This window comes from Hemiscyllium ocellatum, chromosome 32, assembly GCF_020745735.1.
Source record: "Hemiscyllium ocellatum isolate sHemOce1 chromosome 32, sHemOce1.pat.X.cur, whole genome shotgun sequence".
In the NCBI taxonomy this organism is placed as follows: Eukaryota; Metazoa; Chordata; class Chondrichthyes; order Orectolobiformes; family Hemiscylliidae; genus Hemiscyllium; species Hemiscyllium ocellatum.
Window position 1 is genome coordinate 37,275,003 of NC_083432.1, and position 25,172 is coordinate 37,300,174.

General features: G+C 40.1%; 1 protein-coding gene across 1 annotated transcript in view; it reads left to right on the forward strand.

Moving 5' to 3' along the window:
* kcnh4b (potassium voltage-gated channel, subfamily H (eag-related), member 4b) overlaps positions 1-25,172 on the forward strand; it is a 169,616-nt gene that overhangs the window by 61,217 nt on the left and 83,227 nt on the right. The window contains exons 2-5 of the mRNA XM_060848909.1: positions 5,489-5,722; positions 13,576-13,707; positions 18,376-18,506; positions 22,464-22,707. Of these exons, the coding sequence (XP_060704892.1) occupies positions 5,489-5,722; positions 13,576-13,707; positions 18,376-18,506; positions 22,464-22,707 (741 nt within the window). The remainder of the gene's footprint in view (positions 1-5,488; positions 5,723-13,575; positions 13,708-18,375; positions 18,507-22,463; positions 22,708-25,172) is intronic.

Here is a 25,172-nt window from a genome sequence, read left to right on the forward strand (position 1 = left end):
CTAGGATATAGGCAGCAGTGTTTTGGATGAGATTATACTTATGGTGGGTGGAAGATGGGAGTTTCATCTTGCATAACTTTTATTAGTTTAAAATAGGTAAATAGTTTAAGTCGCATTGCGACTTCCCATCATACATTCAATTTATCTGCTTTCTTGAGCATCTGCCAGAACCTTTGTAGGACATATCTTTCCATTGCACCACTGCACAGCCAGGAACATCAATCACCTCCTGCCTGACCCAATTTTTGTTTTTCATTTGAGTGTTTTCTATTGTGTGGTCATTTCTTTGAACAGTTTTTTTTATTTGAATGCTGCTGACCTCATTGGAAAGTAAGTGTTTGGAAATGATGCTGAACCAGCTGCAAAAGCAGTGTGCCACTGAATAATGGGCATCCTGGAGTACATCAGTGGCATTTGTCATTTTAACTAAGTTTGCTTATTCATCTCCCACATACCCATCAGCTTAGTAATTGGTCTTAGTTCATTCCACATATATGCCATTGTTGAAATTCTGAAACAGTGTTTAAAAAATCCTGGAGAAATCTGAAAGTATTACCTACCCTTTTGCTGGTGGTGTGCTTCAATTCACTCAGGATGTCATCTTGCTATGACAAAAAACACTTTTTTTACCTGCATGTTGTAGTGGGGAACAATGATGAGTGATGGTAAAGGCTCCAACTTTCTATCCATCACCTTGCCTGGCCAGGAATCTCTCCTCATCCATACTGCCTACCACTAGATTGTGTTGGAATCATTTGCAATTGAATGCTGAACCCATTAAGAAATGCAGAAACATAGAAACTAGGAACAGGAGTCAGCCATTTGGCCCTTCAGTCTGTTTTGAAATTCAATATGATCATGGCTGATCCTCTATCTCATATTCCCACTTTCTGTCCATACCCTCTTGATGCATTTAAAATCAAAAGGTTATCAGTCTCTTTCTTGAATATACTCAGTGACCTGGCCTCCACATCCTCCAGTAGTACAAAATCCCACTGATTGACCACCCCTTGAGTAAAGAAATGTTTCCTCATCTCATCTCCAAATGGCCTATTTTGAAACTATGATCCCTTAGTTCTGGACTCCCCCAATCAGGGAAACATCCTCCCTGTATTTAGTCTGTCTAACACTGTTAGAATTTTATATGTTTCAATCAGATCCTCTCTCTTTCTTCTGAACTCTAGTGAACATAGGCCCAGTTAATCCAATCTCTCCTCATAGGATAGTCCTGTCATTCCCAGTATCAGCCTCGTGAACAATGTTCTCTCTATGCTGTGCACAAAACCATGCCAAGGTTCCTCACATGACAACCAGCATTGGCATTGACCTCCATTTCTGGAAGTTGCTGCTGTTCATGGGCTTTGAAAATTAGGGCAAACTCTTCTGGTGAACTTTTGCTGCACTCCCACTATGGCAAGTACATATTTTCTGAGATGGGGAGGTCAAAACTGCACATAATACTCCAGACGCTGTCTCATCAACGTCCTATATAATTGCATTAAGACATCCCTCCTTCTTTTTGGAAGACTTGTGGCTTATAGTGTAGCCATGAATTCCAGATTCGAGTCCTAGCCTGTTATTAATGATGACCAAGGAAGATGTGTTCATTTCACGACCAGCTTATCAACTTGTAGATTCTTCCAAAACTTTCCAATGATAAGTTGTCAACAGCAGGAGATATTCCTGTTGATGAAAAGAATGTTGGAGCTTCTACCATCAATGCCAATAACTCCAGACCAATGTAAAAGCATTTATTACCATAATCTGCACAGTGCATGGCTCATATTTAATGCATTTGTAGTGTGATATTGGTAATGAAAGCAGATTTACCAATGTTGCAAGGCCATTCCCTGCCAGGTATTTCCTGGAGATTGGGTAAGGAGAGATGGAGAGATTGTCTGTTGGTGTTGTTTTTGCAACGTATTAGCTGGTGTTTAATGTCTTACTAGAGATGGTTATGGTTGGCATGCTGATTCTGTCCATTTCTGGGTGTGAATGCAGACAATGAAGCCAGATTGCAAATAAGCAGAGTATAAAAATACTTGCATTTAGGTAGCAACTTTTCTCAGCAGGCATCAGTCATCCCAGCTAATGAAGTACTTTTGCACTCTAATCAATGTTGTAATGTTGGAATCACAGCACCAATCTATACCCAGCAAACTGCCACAAACAACAATGTGACAATGACCTATAGCCATTTTTCTGATGCTGATTGGAGGATATTTATTAGGCAGGTCACTGGAGATAACTCCTTCAGAAGCAGAACCATGCAATTTCTTACATTCATCTAAGGAAATGGGTTAGGCCTCAGATTAGTGTCTCATCTTAATGACAGCACAGCACTCCCTCAGTACTACATTGAATATCAGCTTTTAGCTTTACCTCAAATGCTGGAGTATGGCTTGAACTCAATCTTACCATGTAAAAAGAGAGCCTATTATCCAATGCCATGACAGAATTGAAGATTGACATTAACTACTATATTTCCAACGTAGAAGCTGAGGCTTGGCTTCTTTTTAATTTTTTTAAAACAAACTTAATGCACCACTGGACTGTATGAATGCCTTTATGCTTAATATAATGTGTGCTCTTGTCTATTATGTCAAAGCATCTCTAATGTTTATTTTACACTGAACAACGTTTTGGAGAGAAACAAATAATTCTTACACCTGTGCCCCACAGATGTCATTCAGATTAGTAATCTCATTTATTTTGTGTGATGCAATCTCTGAAGAATGTTGGTCAGGACCAGAGCACCAAACTGTTCAGCAATAATCTCTCAAAAGTGGTCCTGATACAAGGTCCAATCTTAAACTTTAGAATTATGTAAATTCTACATTGGAGTGATGTAAGAGTGATTGTTTTTCTTTTAAGAAGACAACTTTACTGCTACTTTCCACTGTTTGTCCCAATGCAACATGTTATTTTCTAAACTTAAAACACACTAACAGCACCAATTGAAACCAATGTGGGAATTTAAGGTATTGAAAACATTTTTGAGTTTGGGTGTGGTTGTGAATTGGCTGAATCTTTTCCTTCAGTGTATATGAAAATTGGATAAAGTGCACAATTAGCAGATAGACAAAATTTTTCCCTGGACAAGGTCTCTACCTCCCAACGTTGGTGGTGAGTCCTGCATTCCTTGGCCCGGCTCACCTGCATCCATTTAGAATCATAGAACCATTAGTGGGCTTCAGGTGGATTTTCCAATTCCCATTGGAAGGAGGTCTTGCCCCAGCAATCTATTGTCCAATCAAAGGGGCAGCAGCTTCCTGTCCCTGCAGCATCACAGGGAGCAGTGGCCACTACTGGGACTGCAGGCAATCCCAAAGAGAAGACGCCAATAGAGTATGGAATAAAAAGGTAAATCAGCAGTCTTTCTTAGACCAAATTGGGAAGCCCAGGAGGAAAGGGGTGTGGTGGGGAGCCAGAGTCATTAGAGCGAGGTGGGGTGAATTAACTCCAAATACCCACACCCCTTACTGGTGACACATTCTCCAGGATTTACCCAGCAGTCTGAAGTCACGGTGCTGGCCTTGCTGCCTGTAGAAAAGTCTCAGGGGTGACCTTAGATGGTCATCATTTGGGGCATCAGTTGCTCAGAAGTGAGGAAATCCTCCAACCACTCACCTTCTACTGGTAATACATCTTCATGCAGGACAAGATGCAGATGTGGTGCCACCAGTACTACACCACATTTTGTCTCCTACTTTCTCCATTTCTTCTTCTGAGATCCATAAAAATCCAGCCCTGATTTCCAAAAACCTGTTTTCTGTCACATCCGAACTCAAAATGACTGCGAATGCTTCCAAATTGTTTTGTTTTTAGCTCTGATTCATGCAGTAATTGGACCTGTTCAGTTTAAAGCTATGATTAAGACATGATCAAAATAACCCAGCTAAGGTAACATTGTTGATATTTCATGCATCTTGTAGCTTCACTTTGGAAATTGCATCAGATTGGTGCAACTCCAAATAACATATCGCTGTTTTGACCTTGAAAGGAATTAATGTTGTTGAAGAAATGGATCCTTACTTATTAAATTTCTTTTGAAAATTCATCAGGCAATCTATGGTGGGTATAGGATGGGGTTGTGGTGATGGGGGGGGCACACTTCAGATTGTAGTGACTAGGAGAACTTCAACTCCCCACCCCCACTCTGCCAAGGACATGCCAGTCCTGGGCCTCCTGCACTGCCACATCTAAGCCACCCGACGCCTGGAGGAAGAACGCCTCATCTTCCGCCTTGAGACCCTCCAACCACACAGCATCAACATTGATTTCACTAGTTTCCTCATCTCCCCTCCTCCACCTCATCCCAGATCCAACCCTCCAACTCAGCACTGCCCTCTCCTACCCACCCATCTTCCTTCCCACCTAACCACGCCAATCTCCCCTTGATCTATCACCATCACCCCCATCTGCATTTATCCCTCACCTTCCCAGCTAACTCACTCCCACCCCCATCCTCCTACTTATCTCGCAGCCCCCTTCCCCTCCACCACCTCCCCCCTCTCTCCCACCCCCCCCAATTCCTGATGAAGGGCTTATGCCCAAAATGTCAACTCTCCTGTTCCTCAGATGCTGCCTGACCTGCTGTATGTTTGGACTTCAGATTGTTATTGGCCGGTTGTGAATCAAGCCCCAGCATGAAATTATTTCTCACCAGACTGCAGCAGATGTCACAGGATCATGAAAGTCTAAAGATATTCTATCCTTGCCATCATATTGTTGGGCAGTCATAATGGATTCTTGCGTTCTTCATTCATTGGATGTCAGCATTGCTGGTAAGGCCAGCATTTGTTGCCTGTCCCAAATTGCCCTTAAAGTGAATAGCTTGCTGGATCATCACCGAGTGGTGTTAAAAGTTAACCACATTGCTGTGGATCTGCATACAGGCAGACCAGACAAGAACAGCAGATTTACTTTCCTGAAGGGGAGGAGTAAACAGATGGGTTTTTATGACTTTTGATAATGTTTTCATGGCACCATCACTGGCTTTTTAACTCTAGGTTTATTAGTTAAGTTTAAGCTCCACCTCTGCTGTGGTGGGATTTGAACCTGTCCCACACAGTGGTTAACTTGAATCTCAGTGGCGTTACCTCGTGGTGCCCCTGCTTCCTCCATGTTGAGCTTTCCTGACCTGTCAATTAATTACCTTTGCTGTGGTCAGCTTGCTCAGATGGTAAGTTGTAAAACTAGCAGTGCTCCTACACAGTTTTCTGCACAATGGGTGTGTTGTAAATGTAACATAATTTCCAGCTTTCGTGAGTAGACTTCCAGACTTGGTTTCTAATAAAATATTCAATATTTGTGTGTTGTATGTGTCTCAAATATCTTAAATTATTCAAATGAGCATCACTGCTCAATAATATTGAAGAGATGCTTACTAATTAGCCAACAGTCAGTATTGTTTAGGAAATTAAGTTATCATAGACAATTCTCAGTATCACATTTCCAACTGATCTCTTCCTTTTTGTATTTGCAGACAGCAATTTTATCCTCGCAAATGCTCAGGTGTACCGTGGCTTTCCCATCGTGTACTGCTCAGATGGATTCTGCGACCTTACTGGCTACGCTCGCACTGAAGTCATGCAGAAGAATTGTGGGTGCCGATTCCTGCATGGAGCAGAGACTAATGACCAGGTTTTTGTGCAGATTGAAAAAGCACTTGACAGCAAGCAAGAGTTTCAGGGAGAAGTGCAATTCTACAAGAAATCAGGTAAATTTTCGGTGTTGAGTATTGTGTGCTTGTATTACATCCATTTCATCAGACCACAGGGAGTAGAAGTAGGATATTTAGACCATTAACTGCTCCGCCTTCAATGGCTGATCTCATCATCCACATCTCCACTTTTCTTTTCTGCCTGTTCCCCATAGTCTTTGATTCCCTTACTGTTTAAAAACTGTCCACCTCAGCCTTGAATTTACACGATGACTCAGTCTCTGCTGCCCAATGTGGTAATTAATGACACAGATTCACTAACCTTTGAGAGAAGAAATTCCTCCTTATCTGTGTCTTAAAGGGATAAGATTATTCTGAGATTATTTCCTCTTGTCCTAGACTCCCCCACAAGGGGAATCAATCTTTCCACATTTACCCTGATAAGTCCCCTAAGAATCATATACGTTCTAATAAGGTTGCCTCCCATCCTTCTAAACTCAAATGAGTATAAAAGCAATTCAGCCTCTCCACATAATGCAACTGTACCTGGACTCAGCTTCCAATGCCAAGGGGCCTAAAACTATTCACAGTATTTCAGCTGTGGTCTGACTAGTACTTGTATAGTTTCAGAAAAACCTTCCTACTTTTATGCACCATTCCCTTTGAAACAAAGACCTTGAGATGAATTTATTCCACATTTTATCTTGTTAAGAAAAATTTTAATGGCAATGTTCCAAGGGAGTTTAGTAAATATCAAAGCTTGTGTCTGTACTGACAGTTCTGGTTGCCACATTATGAAAAGAATGTGGACACTTTGGAGAGAGTGCAGAGAAGGCTTACAAGGATGTTGTCTGGTATGGAAGGTGCTAGCTGTGAAGAGAGGTTGAGTAGGTTAGGTTTATTTTCACTAGAAAAAAGGAGATTGAGGGGGGGACCTGACTGAGGTTTACAAAATCATGAAGGGTATAGACAGGGTGGATAGAGACAAGCTTTTTCCCAGGGTGAAGGATTCAATAACCAGAGGTCATGCTTTCAAAGTGAGAGGTGGGAAGTTTAAGGGGATTACATGCGGTAAGTACTGCACACAGAGGGTGGTGAGTGTTGGAACGCGTTGCCAGCAGAGGTGGTAGAGGCAGGCACGGCAGATTCATTTAAGATACATGAGTAGGTGGGCAGCAGAGGGTTACAGATGCTTAGGAATTGACCAACAGTTTTAAACAGTACATTTGGATCAGCTCAGGCTTGGAGGGCCGAAGGGCCTGTTCCTGGGCTGTAAATTTTCTTTGTTCTTTGTTGTTCTTTGTATAATGCACGGTTTATTACACCTGGGCTATCAAGCAAGGTTAATGGGAAGAAAACATTTCATTAGCATCTCCATTTTTAGGCAATCATGCATATATTGCCAGAAAATGCCATTTTCGCTTCACATTTCAAATATACTAGACAACTGTAAATCTGCCTGAGATCATAACTGCTGCCTGTTGAGGAGAGTCCCCTGGATAAAGTGAATAACCCTTCATCTCAATCACCAAAGCTGTTGGATCAACACCGTTCTATCAATTATTCATGCTTTGTTCAAGCACTTTCATTCTGGAATATTATATAGTCCCACTGCTCTCATCTCTAAATAATGTTTCCAAAATCTTAAATCTTATATGAAGCAGTGTTGAGCTTTTCAGTAGAGATTCCAACATTTTTATTGCTGATTTACATCTCAAAGGTCAAAGTTTTAAAGGTTACAGGCTTGTGATATTCTGTAGGGCTCTCTAAATCTCACTGCCTGTGCTTGGCAGTGTCAGTATTGTGTTTCAGTGATATTACTGAGCAACATCTGGCAAAGCCAGTTTGTTGTTTTGCAGCCCACAGCATTAGCTGGGATTACAGATAAAAGCAAAATTGCTCAGTTACTGGAGATCTGAATTCTAAATTATGTAATGAAACTCAGCAGGTCTGGTAGCATCTGTGGAGATGAAAACAGAGTTTCAAGTCTGATTTGATTCTTCTTCAGAACTGTGGTTGTGGAATTGACCCTCATCAAGCCCATCTTGTCCCGTTTCTACATTTATTATGATTCGATTAGATTACCTACAGTGTGGAAACAGGCCCTTCGGCCCAATTAGTCTACACCGACCCTCCAAAGAGTAAACCACCCAGACCCATTCCCAATATTTGCCTCTAACTAATGCACCAAATTCTATGGGCAATTTAGCATGACCAATTCACCTAATGTGCACATCTTTGGACTGTAGGAGGAAACCAGAACACCAGGGGAGAATGTGCAAACTCCATACAGACAGTTGCCCAAATTTGGAAACAAACCCGGATCCCTGGTGCTGTGAGACAGCAATGCTAACCACTGAGCCACCATGCCGCCCATTATTATCCTATAAAGGGCCCAATTTTCCTTCATGTCACTCCATTGCCAATAATAAATCGATGGTAGATTATCTTCCATTTCTGACTTGTCTAATAAACAATCAAGTAGAGCTTTCAGTTTCTCAGTAACCTGCCCCCTTTTCTCAATGGATGTTTATATGGCACCTTCTCAAAGATGTGAAATGATTTGAATCACACTCCTTCTCCAGGAATTTCTTGCAGTGAATATTATTATGTTCAGTCACTGAGCTTTTCCTGATCAGTTGGCCTCCTCATGTTTAGTTATCCTAACCCCTTTTGAATTGATTTATATTATTTTCAAGTTGAGTTGACCAAAACAATTTGACCTATTCCATCACTGACTGCTCATTGATTTGCAAACTGTAACTTTTGAAACCTGTTGAGAACTAGGAACAGAGGAGACAATTCAGCCCCTCAAGCCTATTCTGCTACTTAACATGATCATTGCTGATCTCATCTCCATCTCAACTATTCTTTCCTGCCTGTTCTCCACAGCCCTTCAGCCCATGACTAACTAAAAATCTATCTTCTCCTTAAATTTACTCAATGTTCCAGCCCTAATCCACCACACTCTGGGCTAGCGAATTCCATATATTTATAACTCGTTGTGAAAAGTTATTTCTCCTCATCTCTGTTTTAAACCTTTCCTAAAACAATGATATCTTGTTATAGATTGCCTCCTTTCTGCATCTACATTGTTAATCCCCTTCAGCATCTTATATACCTCAGTTAGATAGAACATAGAACAGTGCAGCCCTTTGGCCCATGATGTTGTGCTGAACATGCAGGCAGTCTCGTCTGCCTGCATTGATCCATATCCCTCCATTTCTTGCATATTGATGTGTTTATCTAAAAGTCCCTCAAATGCCCTTATCATATCTGCCTCAATCACCACCCCTAGGAGCATGTTCCAAACTCCTACCATCTGCGTGAAAAACTTGCCCCTCACATCTCCTTTGAACTTTCCCCTCTCACCTTAAATGCATGCCCCCTAGTATTAGACCTTTCACCCCACCTGTGGGAATAAACATTCTGACTGTCAACCTTATCTATGCATCTCATAATTTTATTGACTTTGATCAAGTGTACCCTCAGCCTCTGCCATTCAAGAGAAAACAATCTGAGTTTTTTTAGTTTCTCCTTCTAGCTCATACTCTATAATCCAGGCAGCAACCTGGTAAACCTCTTCTATGCCCTCTCCAAATCCTTCCTGTAATGTGGCAACCAGAAGTGAACGCAATGCTCTAAGTATGGCTTAACCAAAGTCTTATAAAGCTGTATCATGATTTCTTGTACTCAGTTCCCCAACAAATAAAGGCAAGCATGCCATATGCCATCTTTACCAGCCCATCTACTTGTGTGGCCACTTTGAGATCTCCTCTCACTCATCTCTGCATAAGACAAACCCCTCAACTCTAGAATCAATCTCGTGATTCTCTGAACTGCATCCAATACAATTGCATCTCTCCTCACATAAAAGGACCAAAATTGTCCACAATATTCAAGGTTTAGTCTCACTAATGCCTTGTACTGTTAAGCAACACTTCCCTGCTTTCATACTCCATTCTTTTCGTAATAAATGCCAAAATTCCATTTGTCTTCCTTATTACCTGCTTTACCTGCATTCTAGCTTTCTGCAATTCATGAACAAGAACACCCAGGTCCCTCTGCACTGAAGCACTCCGAAGTTTCTCTCAATTTCAATAATAAGCTGCCTTTCTATTCCTCTGATCAAAATGAATAACCTCACATTTATCCACATTATAAACTTCATCTGCCAATGTTTGATTCATTCACCTAACCAATACATACCCATTTATAAATTGCTTATTTCTTTATTGCAATTTACTTTCACACCTCTTCTAGTGTCATCTGCAAATTTGGTTATAGTACTTTCTACCCTGACATCAAAGTCATTAATATAGATTATAATTAGTTGGGGCCTGAGGACCCAAATCCTGAGGCACCCTACTAATTATGAGAAAGTGAGGACCGCTGATGCTGGAGAATCAGAGTCAGAAAGGGTGGCGCTAGAAAAGCACAGCAGGTCAGGCAGCATCCGAGGGGCAGAAGAGTCAAAGTTTCAGGCATAAGCCCAGGCATTGCTGATGAAGGGCTGAGATCCAAAATGTTAACCCTCCTGCTCCTCAGGTGCTGCCTGACCCGCTGTGCTTTTCCAGTGCCACCCTGTTCAACCCTACTAATTATGTCTAGCCAATCAGAAAAGGAGCGATTATCCCTTATTTTCTGCTTTCAGTTGGTTAGCCAATCCATTAACCAAGCTAATAAATTACCCTTAACCCCAGAATTTTCGTGCTGTCCTAGAAGTTGTTATGGTGCTTCTTGCATCCTTCAGAGATGTCAGAGCGGCACTTTTTCTCTTGACATTTTCAACAGACAAGAAACTGTTAAATGAATTATACTTTGCGAACTGATTTTATTTATACAACTGTGTAAACCAATTGGGAAATATGAAGTATTTTAGCAAATATTTGAAATATTCACCAAGTCAAGTAGAATTGATTTGATTAGATTCCCTACAGTATGGAAACAGACCCTTTGGCCCAGCTGACTGACTCCCTCACTGACCCTCCGAAGAGTAACCCACCCAGACCCATTTCCCTCTGACTAATGCACCTAACACTATGGGCAATTTAGCATGGCCAATTCACCTGACCCGCACATTTTTGGACTGTGGGAGGAAACCAGAGCACCCGGAGGAAACCCACGCAGATACAGGGAGAATGTGCAAACTCCACACAGTCAGTTACCCGAGGCTGGAATTGAACCTGTGAGGCTGCACTGCTAACCACTGAGCCACCGTGCCACCCCATTTGTGGGAAAGAAACAAAGTAAATGTTTCATGTCAATGACTTTTCACCAGAATTTCTGTCAGATTTGCTAAGTATTTCCAGCTTCTTTATTAATTCAACAGTTTGATTATTTTATCCATTTTACGTGAGACATTAATTTTGGTCAAAACTTAACAATACAAACAGATTTTCAAATAAAATTCTTTTTAAAACATTTCTGCATTTTAACCTACTCCATTGCTTCTTAACAATAAAGATGCATTCAACTTTGAAATAAAAAAAGTTGAGATCCATCAAATTATTTACAGATTTCACTCTGGAATCTAGGAAACATTTGAGCATTGCAATTATTTCCATTTTGTCAGAAGGAGAAAAAATGGGTTTCTTTTGAGGTGGTGTTTTCATTATTCATAGTACCAGAGTTTTAGCCAATAGATTTGCATAGCGCTAAAACATGAGTAAATTGTAAGTATCACAAAACTTGCGTATTAATACCTTATAAGGCATTTTCACACGTAAACAGCAGCAATCTTTACATTGACTGCCAAAAGACTTGAGCTCCAAAACACAATGAGGTGAAAAAGACTCTGAAACATCACTGTATCACTTAAAGTACAAAGTAATTTTCACACCTTGTCAAAATGCTTGGAAAAAGAGCTCAGCACAGATATTGGCAAAAGGGACTTCAGTGAGGCAAAACAACACTTAATTCGATGAGTACATCCAGACTTCTGCAGTTCATTCAAACATTTTATTCATTTTATTAGGCAGCTTCCAATGGGATAGAGACAAAGGGGATTTCTGCAGGGAATTTTTTTCTGAAACAATGTATTCAACGTAAGCAGGCTTTACTGCAAAACCTATCCTTACCTTGTAACATAATGAGAATCTGGCATTTACTATAGTTCACAGTCATAGTGAACCTAAAAATATGACTTCTCATTTTAGATTGCCTAAATGAGGAAACATCCTTTCTGCATCTATATTGTCAATCCTCTTTAGTATCTTATTTACCTCAATTAGGTCTCCTTTCAATCTTCTAAATTCCTAAACTGCTCAATCTGTCTTATCTCAAAAGCCAATGTTACTTTGATTCATTGAACTCAATCAACTGTATTGTACATGAGCAAACAAGAATACAACCTAAATATTTAACATTTTTACAATTCTAGAATCAGCAAGGATTGTAATGGAAATATTGATGGTGGGACACAGAGTATGTTTTCAATCAGAGTTATCAACACTGTGTGCCTCCTGTATGGCTATACTTGTTTATGAGGGACTATTTGTTTCACATTTTTTAACATTCGGATTTGATTAGTTTGATATTTATTGAACCAAACTAAACAAATAAACCAAATCTTTTATCTATTAAGTAGCTAGGCTAGCTATGTACCACAGCAAAGAGGAAGTCCACCATGTCTGTGCAGATTCTTTATTAATGTACCAGTATTAATCTTGTTTCCCTGCTTTCTTCCCTTTTATATTTCTGTTATTGTTCCTTAAATAAAATGGTCTTCAGCACAATCACTCCCTGTGCTCCAAAAATCCTGTTCCAAAAGCATTTCATCCAAACTCTTTCCTAACTCCAGCTGTGGTCATTTTAATGGATAATCCTTCTTCACCTACTTGGTAACCAGACAAAATAATCTCTTTTTGTTCAATCTTGGTTTTTTTGTTTAATTCAAACCATCTTCCTTATTTTAGAACCTACTTTTTATGTTTGCTCTTTGCATTCTATGCCCTTTGGAAATAGCCACTGGCCACCATGAGGCCACTACTGCACTCTATAAGAATGATTGATAGAGTCACGTATGTCTCCAGGAAAGACTTGAAAATCACACAACACCAGGGAATAGTTCAACAGGTCTATTTGGAAGCTCTAGCTTTCGGAGCGCTCCTCCTTCATCAGGTTGTTGTGGAGTCTCTGAAAGCTAGAGCTTCCAAATAGACCAGTTGGACTACAACCTACTGTTGTGTGATTTTTAACTTTGTCCACCCCAATACAACACCTTCACCCCAATACAACACTGGCACCTCCAAATCATGACCCCAGGAAAGATGATGTATGGGTTTTTGCGATTGGAGAAGGAGTCCAAGCCTACAGCAGGGGACTTCTATGTATTCTGGTTCCACAAGAAGATTTAAAGTATATCCATTCATGGGCCTCCCTAAGACTCTGAATTCCCTTCTTACTAAGTTAACATGGTGCGAAAGCCACAATTAATTTCTCCTCGCAAATCTCTGTTTAAAATAGCAAACAGGTGAAATGGTTGAATCTTGATCTGTGTATTTAAGGAATAAAGCCGCTATTTTCGAGTGAATATCCTTTCCCCCCAATACAGAGGAGTAGGTTACAATTGCAACTTGTAGGAAGTCAGCGGGACAGCGATGGAACTAATTAGACCAATTTAGGAAGCTGTTTCACTCCAGGGAAAATCTTTAAAGGATGTCATTGATCTGAATTGATGTGACATTTATGGATGACTTACACTAAATCATTTAATATGTTATAATTATGGGATAAATAAAATTTGGAATGGAATACATAAGACAATATTTTGTACAGATTCCTTTATCATAAGAAAAATGGATATTTGTGACATATTCCTGGAAGGTTGGTGAATGCATATTGCTATCTTCAGAAGACAAAATTTCATGAACCTGTTCATTGTCGTTTTCTCTGCTCTTCGCTCACAGGCACTGCATTTTGGTGTCTGCTTGACATTGTACCCATTAAAAATGAGAAGGGGGAGGTTGTACTGTTCCTGGTTTCCTTTAAGGATGTCACCGATACCCGAGGCATTAACCACCCAGGAGATGGGAAAGAAGGTAAAGGCAGTAATGGAACTTGATATGATTGCACATTGTTTGTTTGATTTCATACAAAGGTTAATGCACAATTCCACTCCCCCTGGAATCAAAGAAAAATAAACTCCAAGAATATACAAAGGTTTTGGTTGCTGACTAATCTTACAGCAATCAGTTCAATACTCTTAGGAATGATACTTTTTTCTGGTAAAATTTGATTTTTTTTCTCCCTTTAAGATAAATGTAATGTTTGGAACCAGGTGAATGTCTTTGACTATGACGTCTTTACTTGGGGTTGTTAACCTGGACCAATCAGAAAGCCCTGGCTGACCAATATAAACAGGGGATTTCGCCACCCTTTCCCTGTAAATTGCTGTTTCTTATAAACTGCTGTTCATCGTTTACTGTTTGTTTGTAACTTGTACTGTTTAACAAAATAATATAAACAGGAAAGAAAAACAGAGGTTGGAGAATCTTTTCAGTTCAGGGGACTGACTCCCAATTGGCTGGCTACACCCATTGTACTGTGCTCAAGTAAATAAAGGGTGACTTGGTGACAGGATGCTGGCCTCTGTGCAGTTATTTCAATAAATATGATAAGTAGAGATGGTACTGGATATCACATTGGATTATACATAGAAACAGAACTTAATATTTTGTATGTAACTTTGCTCGCTGAGCTGGCAAGTTCATTTTCAGATGTTTTGTTACCATACTAAGTAATATCACCAGTGAGCCTCCAGTGAAGCACTAGTGTTAGTGACCCACTTTCAGTTTATGTATTTAGGTTTCATTGGGTTGGTGATGTCATTTCCTGTGGAGATGTCTTTTCCTGTTCTTTTTTTCAGAGGGTGGTAAATGGGGTCCAAGTCATGGTAGCCCACCATCCCACCAACCCCATAAAACAGCAGCTAATGAACTTGAAATACCCCATACAGACAACAAGCAAAACTCAAGGCTCACTGATGATGTTACCTGGTGTGGTGATGAAATGTCTGAAAATGAACTTGCTAGCTCAACGAACAAACATACATACCGAACCTCAATCTGAGCTACAAATCTTCTCAAACCTCACTAGAACTTGATATTATTTATATTGTGATAACATCCATGTCTTAATAATGTTGTCACTCCATTTTAAATTACACCTAAACATCTCCCCCCTCCCAAATTATGGCTAGTTTCAGAATAGTTGAATGCTTTGTTCTGTTACTTCAAGGCTACAAATATTAAAATATTTATAAAGTTGACTTTTTGAAGGTTTCTTGGTCAAAGAAATTTATTTTTGCACTAATTTTTATTTTAACTGTGCTGCAATTATCATTTTTAATTTAAAACAAAATTCCAGGATGGAACTTACAGATTGTGGAACAGCACACACAGTGTGGTGAATTTAAGACTACATTTTCAACACCATTCTGTGGCAGTTCACAGGTCCCAGCATCAGCAAGTAGAGCTACAATGTGATATGTCCCTAATTACCGAGATACTTGGAATTAAGAATAGATTGTGAAAGTCAAAGGATACTAGAGAGTACCATGAATTCAATTGAATATTCTTTTTCTTTCAATGACATCCTTAACGTTTATTTGGCTCTTGGGGGAGTGGAATTTTACAATAAGGTTTGAACATTTAATGAATTTTTCAGAATGTATCCAATATTATAACATGCTAGTGTTAACATCTCCATTAAAATATCAGTTTAAGAAATTTGGTTTGTTAATGTTGTAAGGAATAATTTCAACACAGCGGTCACAATGGTATTTTCTATTACATTGCGACAATTCAGTGTGGATTGAGCTGCAAGAGAATGGAGTTCAGTATGAGCACTCAAGGATGAATTTTATTCTTTGTAATTTTTTGCCATATCTCAGATGAACATAAGAACATAGGAAATAGAAACAAGAGTTAGCCAGTCCCTCCTTGAGCCCATTCCACCAATCAATACCATTGTGGCTGATCTGACCTCCACTCTCCTACCTTATGTCTTATAATACTTGACTCTTTGTCAATCAAAAATCTATCTAAAATGGATTTGAATACATTCCATGACTCAACCTCCTCTGATGTCTGGGGGAGTGAATTGCATACACTAACAACTCTCTGACAGAAAAGGTTCCTCCTCATCTTCGTCTCAAATGGGAGGCCTCATATTTTGAATTTAGGCCTGTATACTTCTGTAAGACTATAAGACCATAAGCAGGAGCAGAAATTAGGCCACGAAACCCATCAAATCTACTCTGCCATTCAATCATGGCTGATAAGTTTTTCAATCCCATTTTCCCGCTGTCTCCCTGTAACCTTTGATCCCCATGGCAATCAAGAACTTATCTATCTCTGTTTTAAATATACTCAATGATCTGGCCTCCACACCCTTCTGTGGCAATGAATTCCACAGATTCACCACTCTCTAGCTAACGAGGTTTCTCCAGGGTCTTCCCTTTACTCTAAGGCTGTGCCCTTGGGTCCTTGTTTCTCCTGCCAATGGAATCATCTTCCCAATGTCCACTCTGTCCAGGTTTCTCAGTAGTCTACAAATTTCAGTCAGATCCCCCTCAGCTTTCTAAACTCCATTGAGCATAGTTCCAGAGTCAGCAGTTATTCCTCATATGTTAAGCCTTTTATTCTGGGATTATTCTCATGAACCTCCTCTGGACCTGCTCCAGGGCCAATACATCTTTCCTGAGGTATGGGGCCCACAATTGTTCAGAATACTCTAAATTCTAGATTCCCTTGTGATGGGAAACATCCTCTCAGTATCTTTCAGAATCTTTTGCTTCAATAAGGGTCAACAATCATTCTTCTAAACTCTGATGAATATAGAGGTAAAAACAATGACTGCAGATGCTGGAAACCAGATTCTGGATTAGTGGTGCTGGAAGAGCACAGCAGTTCAGGCAGCATCCAAAGTGCAGCGAAATTGACGTTTCGGGCAAAAGTCCTTCATCAGGAATAAAGGCAGTGAGCCTGAAGCGTGGAGAGATAAGCTAGAGGAGGGCGGGGGTGGGGAGAAAGTAGCATAGAGTAGTTGCAGTGGGAGAAGGACTCCTTGAGATTCCTGTAGAAACGTCGATTTCGCTGCACTTTGGATGCTGCCTGAACTGCTGTGCTCTTCCAGCACCACTAATCCAGAATCTGGTTTCCAGTATCTGCAGTCATTGTTTTACCACATTGATTTTAACCCTACTGCGATCCTCTTGCAAGGATGCCTGCCTTGAAGAAGTTTTCCTCCTCCCTCTACAAGAATCTCAGGGAGTCCCTCTCCCACTGCAACTACTCTATGCTACTCTGATGAATATAGGTCTAACCTGCTCAACCATTCTTTACAAAATAAATCCCTCACCTCAAGAATCAATATCATACACTGTTTCAAAGAAAAGGGGGTGGGGAGTTCTCCCTAGTATCCTCAGGACAATATTCATGCCTCAATAAAAAGAAATCTGGACATTATCACATTATAATTAGAGGATACTCTTTATGTGTGAATTGACTGTGTTGTTTCTTGCATTGCAACAGTGGTACATTGCAAAAATACATCATTGGCTATGAAGCACTTTACGTCATTTAGTGGTCAGGAAAAGCTTGATATAAGTGCAAGTCTTTCAATCTTTATTCTTCCAAATGACTAACTATAACTCTTATTCACTACTTGCAAGTTTTGCAACCTCTTAGCCTGTCTCCTGAAATTTGGAAGAAACCTTGATTTTGCAAAGGTGAACTCAACTTTATGTTCTCAACACAGATTGATATTAGCAGATATATTCCAGGTCTTTATTCAACACATAGTTGAAATCCATGACTAAGGAAAAAGTAATTTGTTTTTTTCCCTGAAGTCAATACTATCAACTTGCTTAAAAGTAATGTAACACTTCCCACTTACGGTGAAAGAGAAATAGCTTTGGTTGAAGTACAATGGTCCATCTCTATAATGTTATTGGTTTTATATGGGACTTCAAAAATCATGATTTTAAACAACTCTTTAATACCTAAAAGCTTAACTTGTGTTCTTGCATTGAGCATCAATTATGAATGCTGCATTCAGATTTGTTGATGGTTTTAAACACTTTAGTCACACTGTGACATCCATATTCATGTCTAGTTTGCTTTGATAATTACTCTGTTTGTACTACCTTGAGACGTAGATTATAGAAAATTCATTACCAGCAAGCATATGGCAAGCTTAAAATCAATTAGCATCAAAGTAATGATATGAGGAAGACAAGAGAAACTTCAGAAAGGGAAATCAAGAAATGTGTAAGGGACAAAAGAGTGTAGACAAGGTTAACTTCAAACTAAACAGCAACAGTAATGAAAGGTTCATGGTTCAGACAAATGAAAGGTTACCTTAGAATGGGCACTATGAATTTCTTCTTTGAACAAAGTAATCAATATTTGCAATGGACCACTAGGTAGCACAGTGAAGCGCTGAAATCATTAAATCAGAGTTCAGTGTTAACATTGGTGGTCTGCAGTGTCTTTTTGAAAGGATGAGCTAAGAAAGTCACATTCATTCATATCTATCTTGGATATTTGTGGCATTTCCTCAAGCCACTCTGGATGACCTCAGAAAGAGCAATTAAAAAGACCCACTGGAGAGGATGTTTCTAGTTTTTGTTTTTGTCTTCCCTTGCATTAGCATTTATATTGTCTGGGATTTGTTTTTTTCTCTGACTCCATTCTTCTCAACAGAAGGAAAGCGGAAGAACAAAAAGAGTAGTGGGTCCCATTTTAGTGTTGCACGTAAACAGGGCAGGACTGTCCTCTACCATCTGACCAGCCATCTTCAGAAACGTGACAAAAATAAAGTCACGTTGAACAACGTGAGTACACCACTTTCCTGCAAATTCATCAATTTCGTTATTTAATCAATGATGGTTACAGGTGAAGGGTGAAGACTTTTGTTCCAATATTATGCTTGATAGTGTGTTTGCTCTTAACCGAAAATCGTGATTTCAAACAACTCCTTAACATCTAAAAGGTTAAATTGGTTATTGAATTGCACATCAATTATGAATACTGCATTCAGATTTGTTGATGGTTTTAAACACTTTAGTCACACTGTGACATCCATATTCATGTCTAGTTTGCTTTGATAATTACTTTGTTTGTGCGACCTTGAGACATAGATCATAGAAAATTCAATACTGGTCTCAGATGCTTCAGAAATTTTTCCCAGAAAGTTAATTTTAATCCTAAAACTGGCCCTGGTGCTTCACATGTCAGCTATTACGAGGGGGCATAGCTTTAAATTAAGGAGTGGTAGGCATAGACAGATGTTAGGGGTAGATTCCTTACTCAGCGAGTTCATGGAATGCCCTGCCAGTAGCAGTGGTGGACTCTACCTCTTTATGGGCATTTAAACGGGCATTAAATAGACATATGGAGGATAGTGGGCTAGTGTAGGTTAGGTGGGCTTGGATCGGTGCAACATCGAGGGCCAAAGGGCCTGTACTGCGCTGTATTTTTCTATGTTCTATGTCATGGATATCAATATAGTCTGTAGTCTTATACTCCAAATCTTTTGAGATAAGGGCTAACATTCCATTAGCCTTCCTGATTACCTGCTGCACCTATATATTACCCTTCTGTGTTTCACTTAAGTTCTGCAATAGTGAAATGTCCAGGACAAACTGCCTTTGATTAGGAAGCTGATCACTCTTCTCCTCAACCTCAATCTCAATCAACATTCTGTTGATGCTGCTGTAAAGGTTCTGTGTTCCTTTTGCACTGAGTTCATTCCTGTTACACTTGGACAGATTGCATTAGTAAGTTGTACGGGGAAATATAATGTTCTATCAACTTCAATGAGGTGGAAGTAAATTGAAGTAAGCAGTCTCTGGTTAAAAGCAACCATTGCATTAATGGGCTAAGAATTGAACGGCCAGTTTACAGCACATTTGAACTACACATTTCAGGGATTTGAATGTACTTTAATTATCCAATCTTCTAATCTTGGAACATTTCAGGAGAAAATTCAATTTTAATTAGTTTAATTTATTTTAAGATTATGCCTTTCTCTGTTCAAAATTATGAATTACTAGAATGCTCTCCTTAATTTGAACATTTTGGGAAAATTACGGACATCAAATGTTAGTCAATGATTTTTCTATCTTAGAGAAAATGGAGATAATATCCTATTTTCTTTTCTTTACCAAGATTTAAGAATAATGAGTATTACACACTGTTCTGTTCAATGCTTGAGAGGCAGTATGTGATTGTACGAGAGGACGTGCAGAAATCATTTACAAGATTGCTCCCAGGACTGCAGAATTTTAGCTGTGAGGGAAGATGGTTGGGCAGGCTTTATCTTTGTGGTCTCTCTAGAAATCTATATGATTCTAGCTGGACAAAGTCAACACATAAAGGATGTTTCTGATGACCAAGGATCATACTCCAAGGATATGTGGTAGGCCATTTAGGCTTGAGATGAGGAGACATTTCTTCACCCAGAGAGTGGTGAGCCTGTGGAATTCTCTGCCACAGAGAATGGTTGACTCTGAATCTTTGAATGTTTTCAAGAAGGAGTTAGGTATAATTGTTATCGCTGAAGAGTGTGGAGAGAAAGTGGGAGCAGGGTGTTGGATGACCAGCCATGATCTTATTGAATGGTGGAGCAGGGGCTCGACGGATTGAATAGTCTAATCCTGCTCCTATTTTCTATGTTTCTTTGGTGAAAGGAGAATGAGGGATGACTCAAATAAAGTGTATAAAATTATGAAGGGTTAGGATAGGGCCATGATTGAGGAGGAGGAGGAATCCCAACAGAGGGCAGGCAGAGGCTGTTTCCAGGCCGAAAGGGAGGACCTGTAAGATTGTATAGTGCTGGTCATTCCTACAATCTATTGCCAGTAGACCATTTCCAGGCAGCTGCTCTGTCACCGACTGGAAAACTGTTGTCAAGTTCTAATACAGGCCCTTTCACATGGTCAGTTGACTAGCTACCACCATTGCAAGGTAACCTTGTCAATTCAGCCAATGGAATAACAGCATAGAGATGGAATAGAATTAGGGAACCCACACATCAGCAATGGTTTTTTTTTTACTATCTGCACACCTCCAGTTTCACCTCAATTGAGGCCTAAAAGTGTAATGTAAATTCTCAGATTTATCGACATTCTGTGTTCAATGAGCTGAAGTCGGGAAGAGCATCAGGCGAAGAACTGCCATTGGCTTGAAAAATCATGTGGAAGGGGACAAATAATCTGGAATCCTGAACAATATTGAATTGAACTGTGATGCCCTCTGCAGTTAAATAGTCTTTAGCTGTGAGGGCACATGAATAATGCCACTCAGGCAAAGTACTGGAGGGCTCCTAGGGTGCATGGAGACACATCTCAGTGTGAATCTGCATGATTAAGGCTGGAGAAAGTTTGATGAGAAATGGAGAGGAGAAGTATTTATTAAAAAGGTGGTGAACTCTTTTTCACTAGTCTGGTTTTGAGGCTGTGATTTAAAAGCATTTTAATTCAGAATAGATGTGATTTGAGGGGTTGTTCATACTTCAGTGCAGTGTGTCAGTGCCAAATCCATCAAATAATGCCAAATAATAAGTACTTTCTGACTGTTCCAATCAACTGACACTCAAACTGATTGATGTTTCTGGGAAAGTTCTCTCTCAAGGGCGAATTCACGTTTTAGAAATATCTGAAAAATAAAAATCTTTCATCCCTTTCACTGCTTCCATCACTGCAATATTTATGTGTACCCTTATTTTCTCTGAAAAACACATTTATTTGAACAGCAAAGCTCTTGAGGTCGAATTTCAGTCTGGAAAATGCAGAAACCAGAGTAATTGCAGATGCCAGAAATCTAAAACAAAACAAGCAATGAAATACTGGAAAAGGAAGAACTCGGTAAATGAGTCAGCATCTGTGGGCAGAACAGATCAGGCAGCATTGTATGTGTGGACGTTTGTTCGAACACCTGATCCATTAGCTCATCTGTTGTGTCTGCTGTTGTTGACTATTTTCAGAAAACATGCGTAGATTTTACACATCAGTCATACAGCACCACCCTGATTGCCATCTTGCCTGGATCTCAATGATTGAATCCCTCCAATAATCTTTTCAACATGCCAAGGTACCATTCTGATTTAAGATGAGCTCCTGGCTTCTTCATTCATCATCAAGCCAGATTTCTTGAAGCAGTCTTTCTTGATGATATATACATGAGGAACCAGCAACAGGTCTTTTTTCCCTGAAGCAGTTCTGAAATCCTTATTGTATTATCTATATCATAGCTTACCTGTCCTCCCAAGCACTTTCCCAGTTTCCAACATTTTTAACTGAAAATATTTTCTTAACATGTTGACTGAGATATTTATGTGCAAGTGTTCCACAACCCCACCATCTCCCCCACAGTCTATCATTCACAGAATCAAATGCTGTGGATAGCTCATACTGCTCCCTGGTAAATGGAGCAGGAGGATTATGGTATGAGAGTACTGCCAGTAACTGAAACAAAAAGGACACTAAAAGTATTCCAAAGCTCATGTTTCTAGTTAAAAATCACACAACACCAGGTTATAGTCCAACAGGTTTAATTGGAAGCACTAGCTTTGGGAGTGACGCTCCTTCATCAGATGAAGGATGAAGGAGCGTCGCTCCGAAAGCTAGTGTGCCTCCAATTAAGCCTGTTGGACTATAACCTGGTGTTGTGTGATTTTTAACTTGGTACACTCCAGTCCAACACCAGCATCTCCAACTCATGTTTCTAAAGCAACAGGTTGCCAGTGGGCTGTCATATTTGTAACAGTTTGTAACTTTCTCCTCTGCCAGAATATGTTTGAGAATAAGTCCTCTCTCCCGGAATATAAAGTGGCGTCCATCCAGAAATCCCGCTTCATCCTCATGCACTACAGCATGTTCAAAGCTGGCTGGGACTGGCTCATCTTACTGGCTACGTTTTATGTTGCTGTGACTGTCCCGTACAACGTTTGTTTCACGGAAAGTGATGACAGCTCCACTGCTTCACGCAGCACCACCGTCAGTGACATCGCTGTGGAAATGCTTTTCATTTTCGGTAAGGCACGATTTCAATCTTATCACATGCTGCAGCACAGAACACAACTGGGCAGGGGTTCTCCAGGAAATGCTTGACCCCCCCCCCCACCCAACACCATCACAATCCAATAGGGAATACTGAGGAGTGACAAGAACGTGGCACTCACTACCACTACAGAGAGTGGTTGAAGTGAATGGTATAGATCCATTTTGGGACAGGCTAGTCAAGCGTATTAGGGTGGAGGGAATTAAGGTTTCACTGATGAATTTACTTATGTCTTGCCTCATTTTAATCTAAGTGGAGCATAAACAGACAACTTGGGGCAAATGGCCTGTTTCTGTGCTCTGTACCTCAGGCTCAGTGCTATACTGGTGCAGGTAGATGTGCCCTGGGTAACCCCTTTGTGAGACACTTTTGTGTTATCCATTGGAATGACCCTGACCATCCAGTTATGGAATCAAAGGGTCATACAGCATGGAAACCATCCCTTTGGTCCAACTAGTCCACCATGTTTCCTAAACTAGTCCCATTTGTCTTCGTTAGGCCCATTTCCCTCCAAATCTTTCCTATTCATGTACTTATCCAAATGTCTTTTAAATGTTATAACTCTACTTGCATCCACCATTGCCTCTGGAAGTTCATTCCACTCGTGAACTGCTCATTGTGTAAAAACGTTTCCATGTCCTTTTTAAAACTTTCTTCTCTCACCTTAAAATTATGCCCCCTACTTTTGAACTTGCCCACCCTCGAGAAAAAAAATACTCTGCTATTCACCTTATCTATGCCCCTCACGATTTTATAAATCGCTATAGGGTCACTCTCAACCTCCTATGATTCAGAAAAAAAAGCCCAAGCCTATCCAGCCTATTTTTATAACTCAACCCCTCCATTCCTGGCAACATCCTGGTAAATCTTTTCTGATCCCTTTCTAATTAAATAGTATCCTTCCTATAGCAGGGTGACCAGAACTGCACACAGTACTCCAGACGAGGCCTCACCAACATCCTGCACAACCACAACATGACGTCTCAGCTCCTATACTCAAAGGTCTGAGCAACAAAGGCAAGCATGTTAAACACCTTCTTAACCATCCTGTCTACCTGTGGTGCAAATTTCAAAGAATTATGTACCTGAACCCCTAAGTCTCTCCAATGTACAGCACTATCCAGGCACCTACCATTAACTGTATAGGTCCTGCCCTTGACTGTTTTAATAAAATGCAATACCTCGCATTTATCCAAATTAAACTCTATCTACCACTCCTCATCCCATTGACCCAATTGATCAAGATCTCTTTGTAAGCTTAGATAACCTTCTCCACTCTACCACCAATTTTGGTGTCATCTGCAAGCCTACTAGCCATATCTCCTATATTCTCTTCCAAATCGTTTATATAAATGACAAACAAAGGTAGGGCCAGTACCGACCCCTTTGGAGCCCCATTAGTCACAGGTCTCCAGTCTGAAAAACAACCCTCCATCACCTCCATCTGTCTCCTACCATAAAATCAATTTTGTATCCAATTGGCAAGCTCACCCTGAATCCCATGTGATCTAATTTTACTAATTAGTCAATCATGGCAGAAGCTTGTCCAAGGCTTTACTAAAGTCCATTGTTTGTTATTTCAATGAACCCCTTTGCTCCTACCTTAACAATTCCATTCTTGGCCTGCTACATGTTCCACCAAAGCTGCAGGATTAGCACCTGGTTTTACATGAAGGCACTTTACAGCCTCTCAGGTCAATATTGAGTTCCACATTTTCACAGTAGGACCTCTGCACTCTATTTTTCTTATATTCCTCGCTCTCCTCTGACAGTGTCTTGGTTGTGTCTTGTTGGCTTTGCTCTCTGCACAGCAAACCTGTTTCACAGCTAACAATTACATCTATTTTACATTTCTATCATAGCTTTACCAGCATTATCACTGCTTTTATCTTTTGCTCTGGGCACACTTACCATCTGTTCCACTTGCTCCTCCTCCCCCTCTGTCACTCATATAAAAACCATGATTTTCCAACTCTTTTCAGTTCTGAAGAAGAGTTGAACTGGACTCAAAATGTTAACGCTGTTTCTGTCTAATACAGACACTGCAGAGCTGCTGAGTTTCTCCAGCACTTTCTGGTTTTATTTCAGGTAGAGGGATGGTTAGAAATGAAAGCTTCAATGTACCAATGAAACAAGGCAATGGGGTGAAGTAGCTGCACAAAAATCTTTTAGACGACGATTCAGACTTTAACTGTATGTGGCTTCGGGTGAAGCGGTTTGAATTTATGCCAATTTTTGTGTATTTGCAGCTTGAAACAAGCCAATCAGGTTCCTGGATGATGCCTCGTTGGACAGTAAATTGTGCTTTAGGGTAGTTCAGGCCTTGCCAGCTGATTTAGCACCATTGTTAAGGATTGCTGTCAAGCCAAAAACATTTGGTACTTGCTTGGAGTGTAACTTATGGTGCAGTTGCTTTGTTACATGATGGAATTATCTCT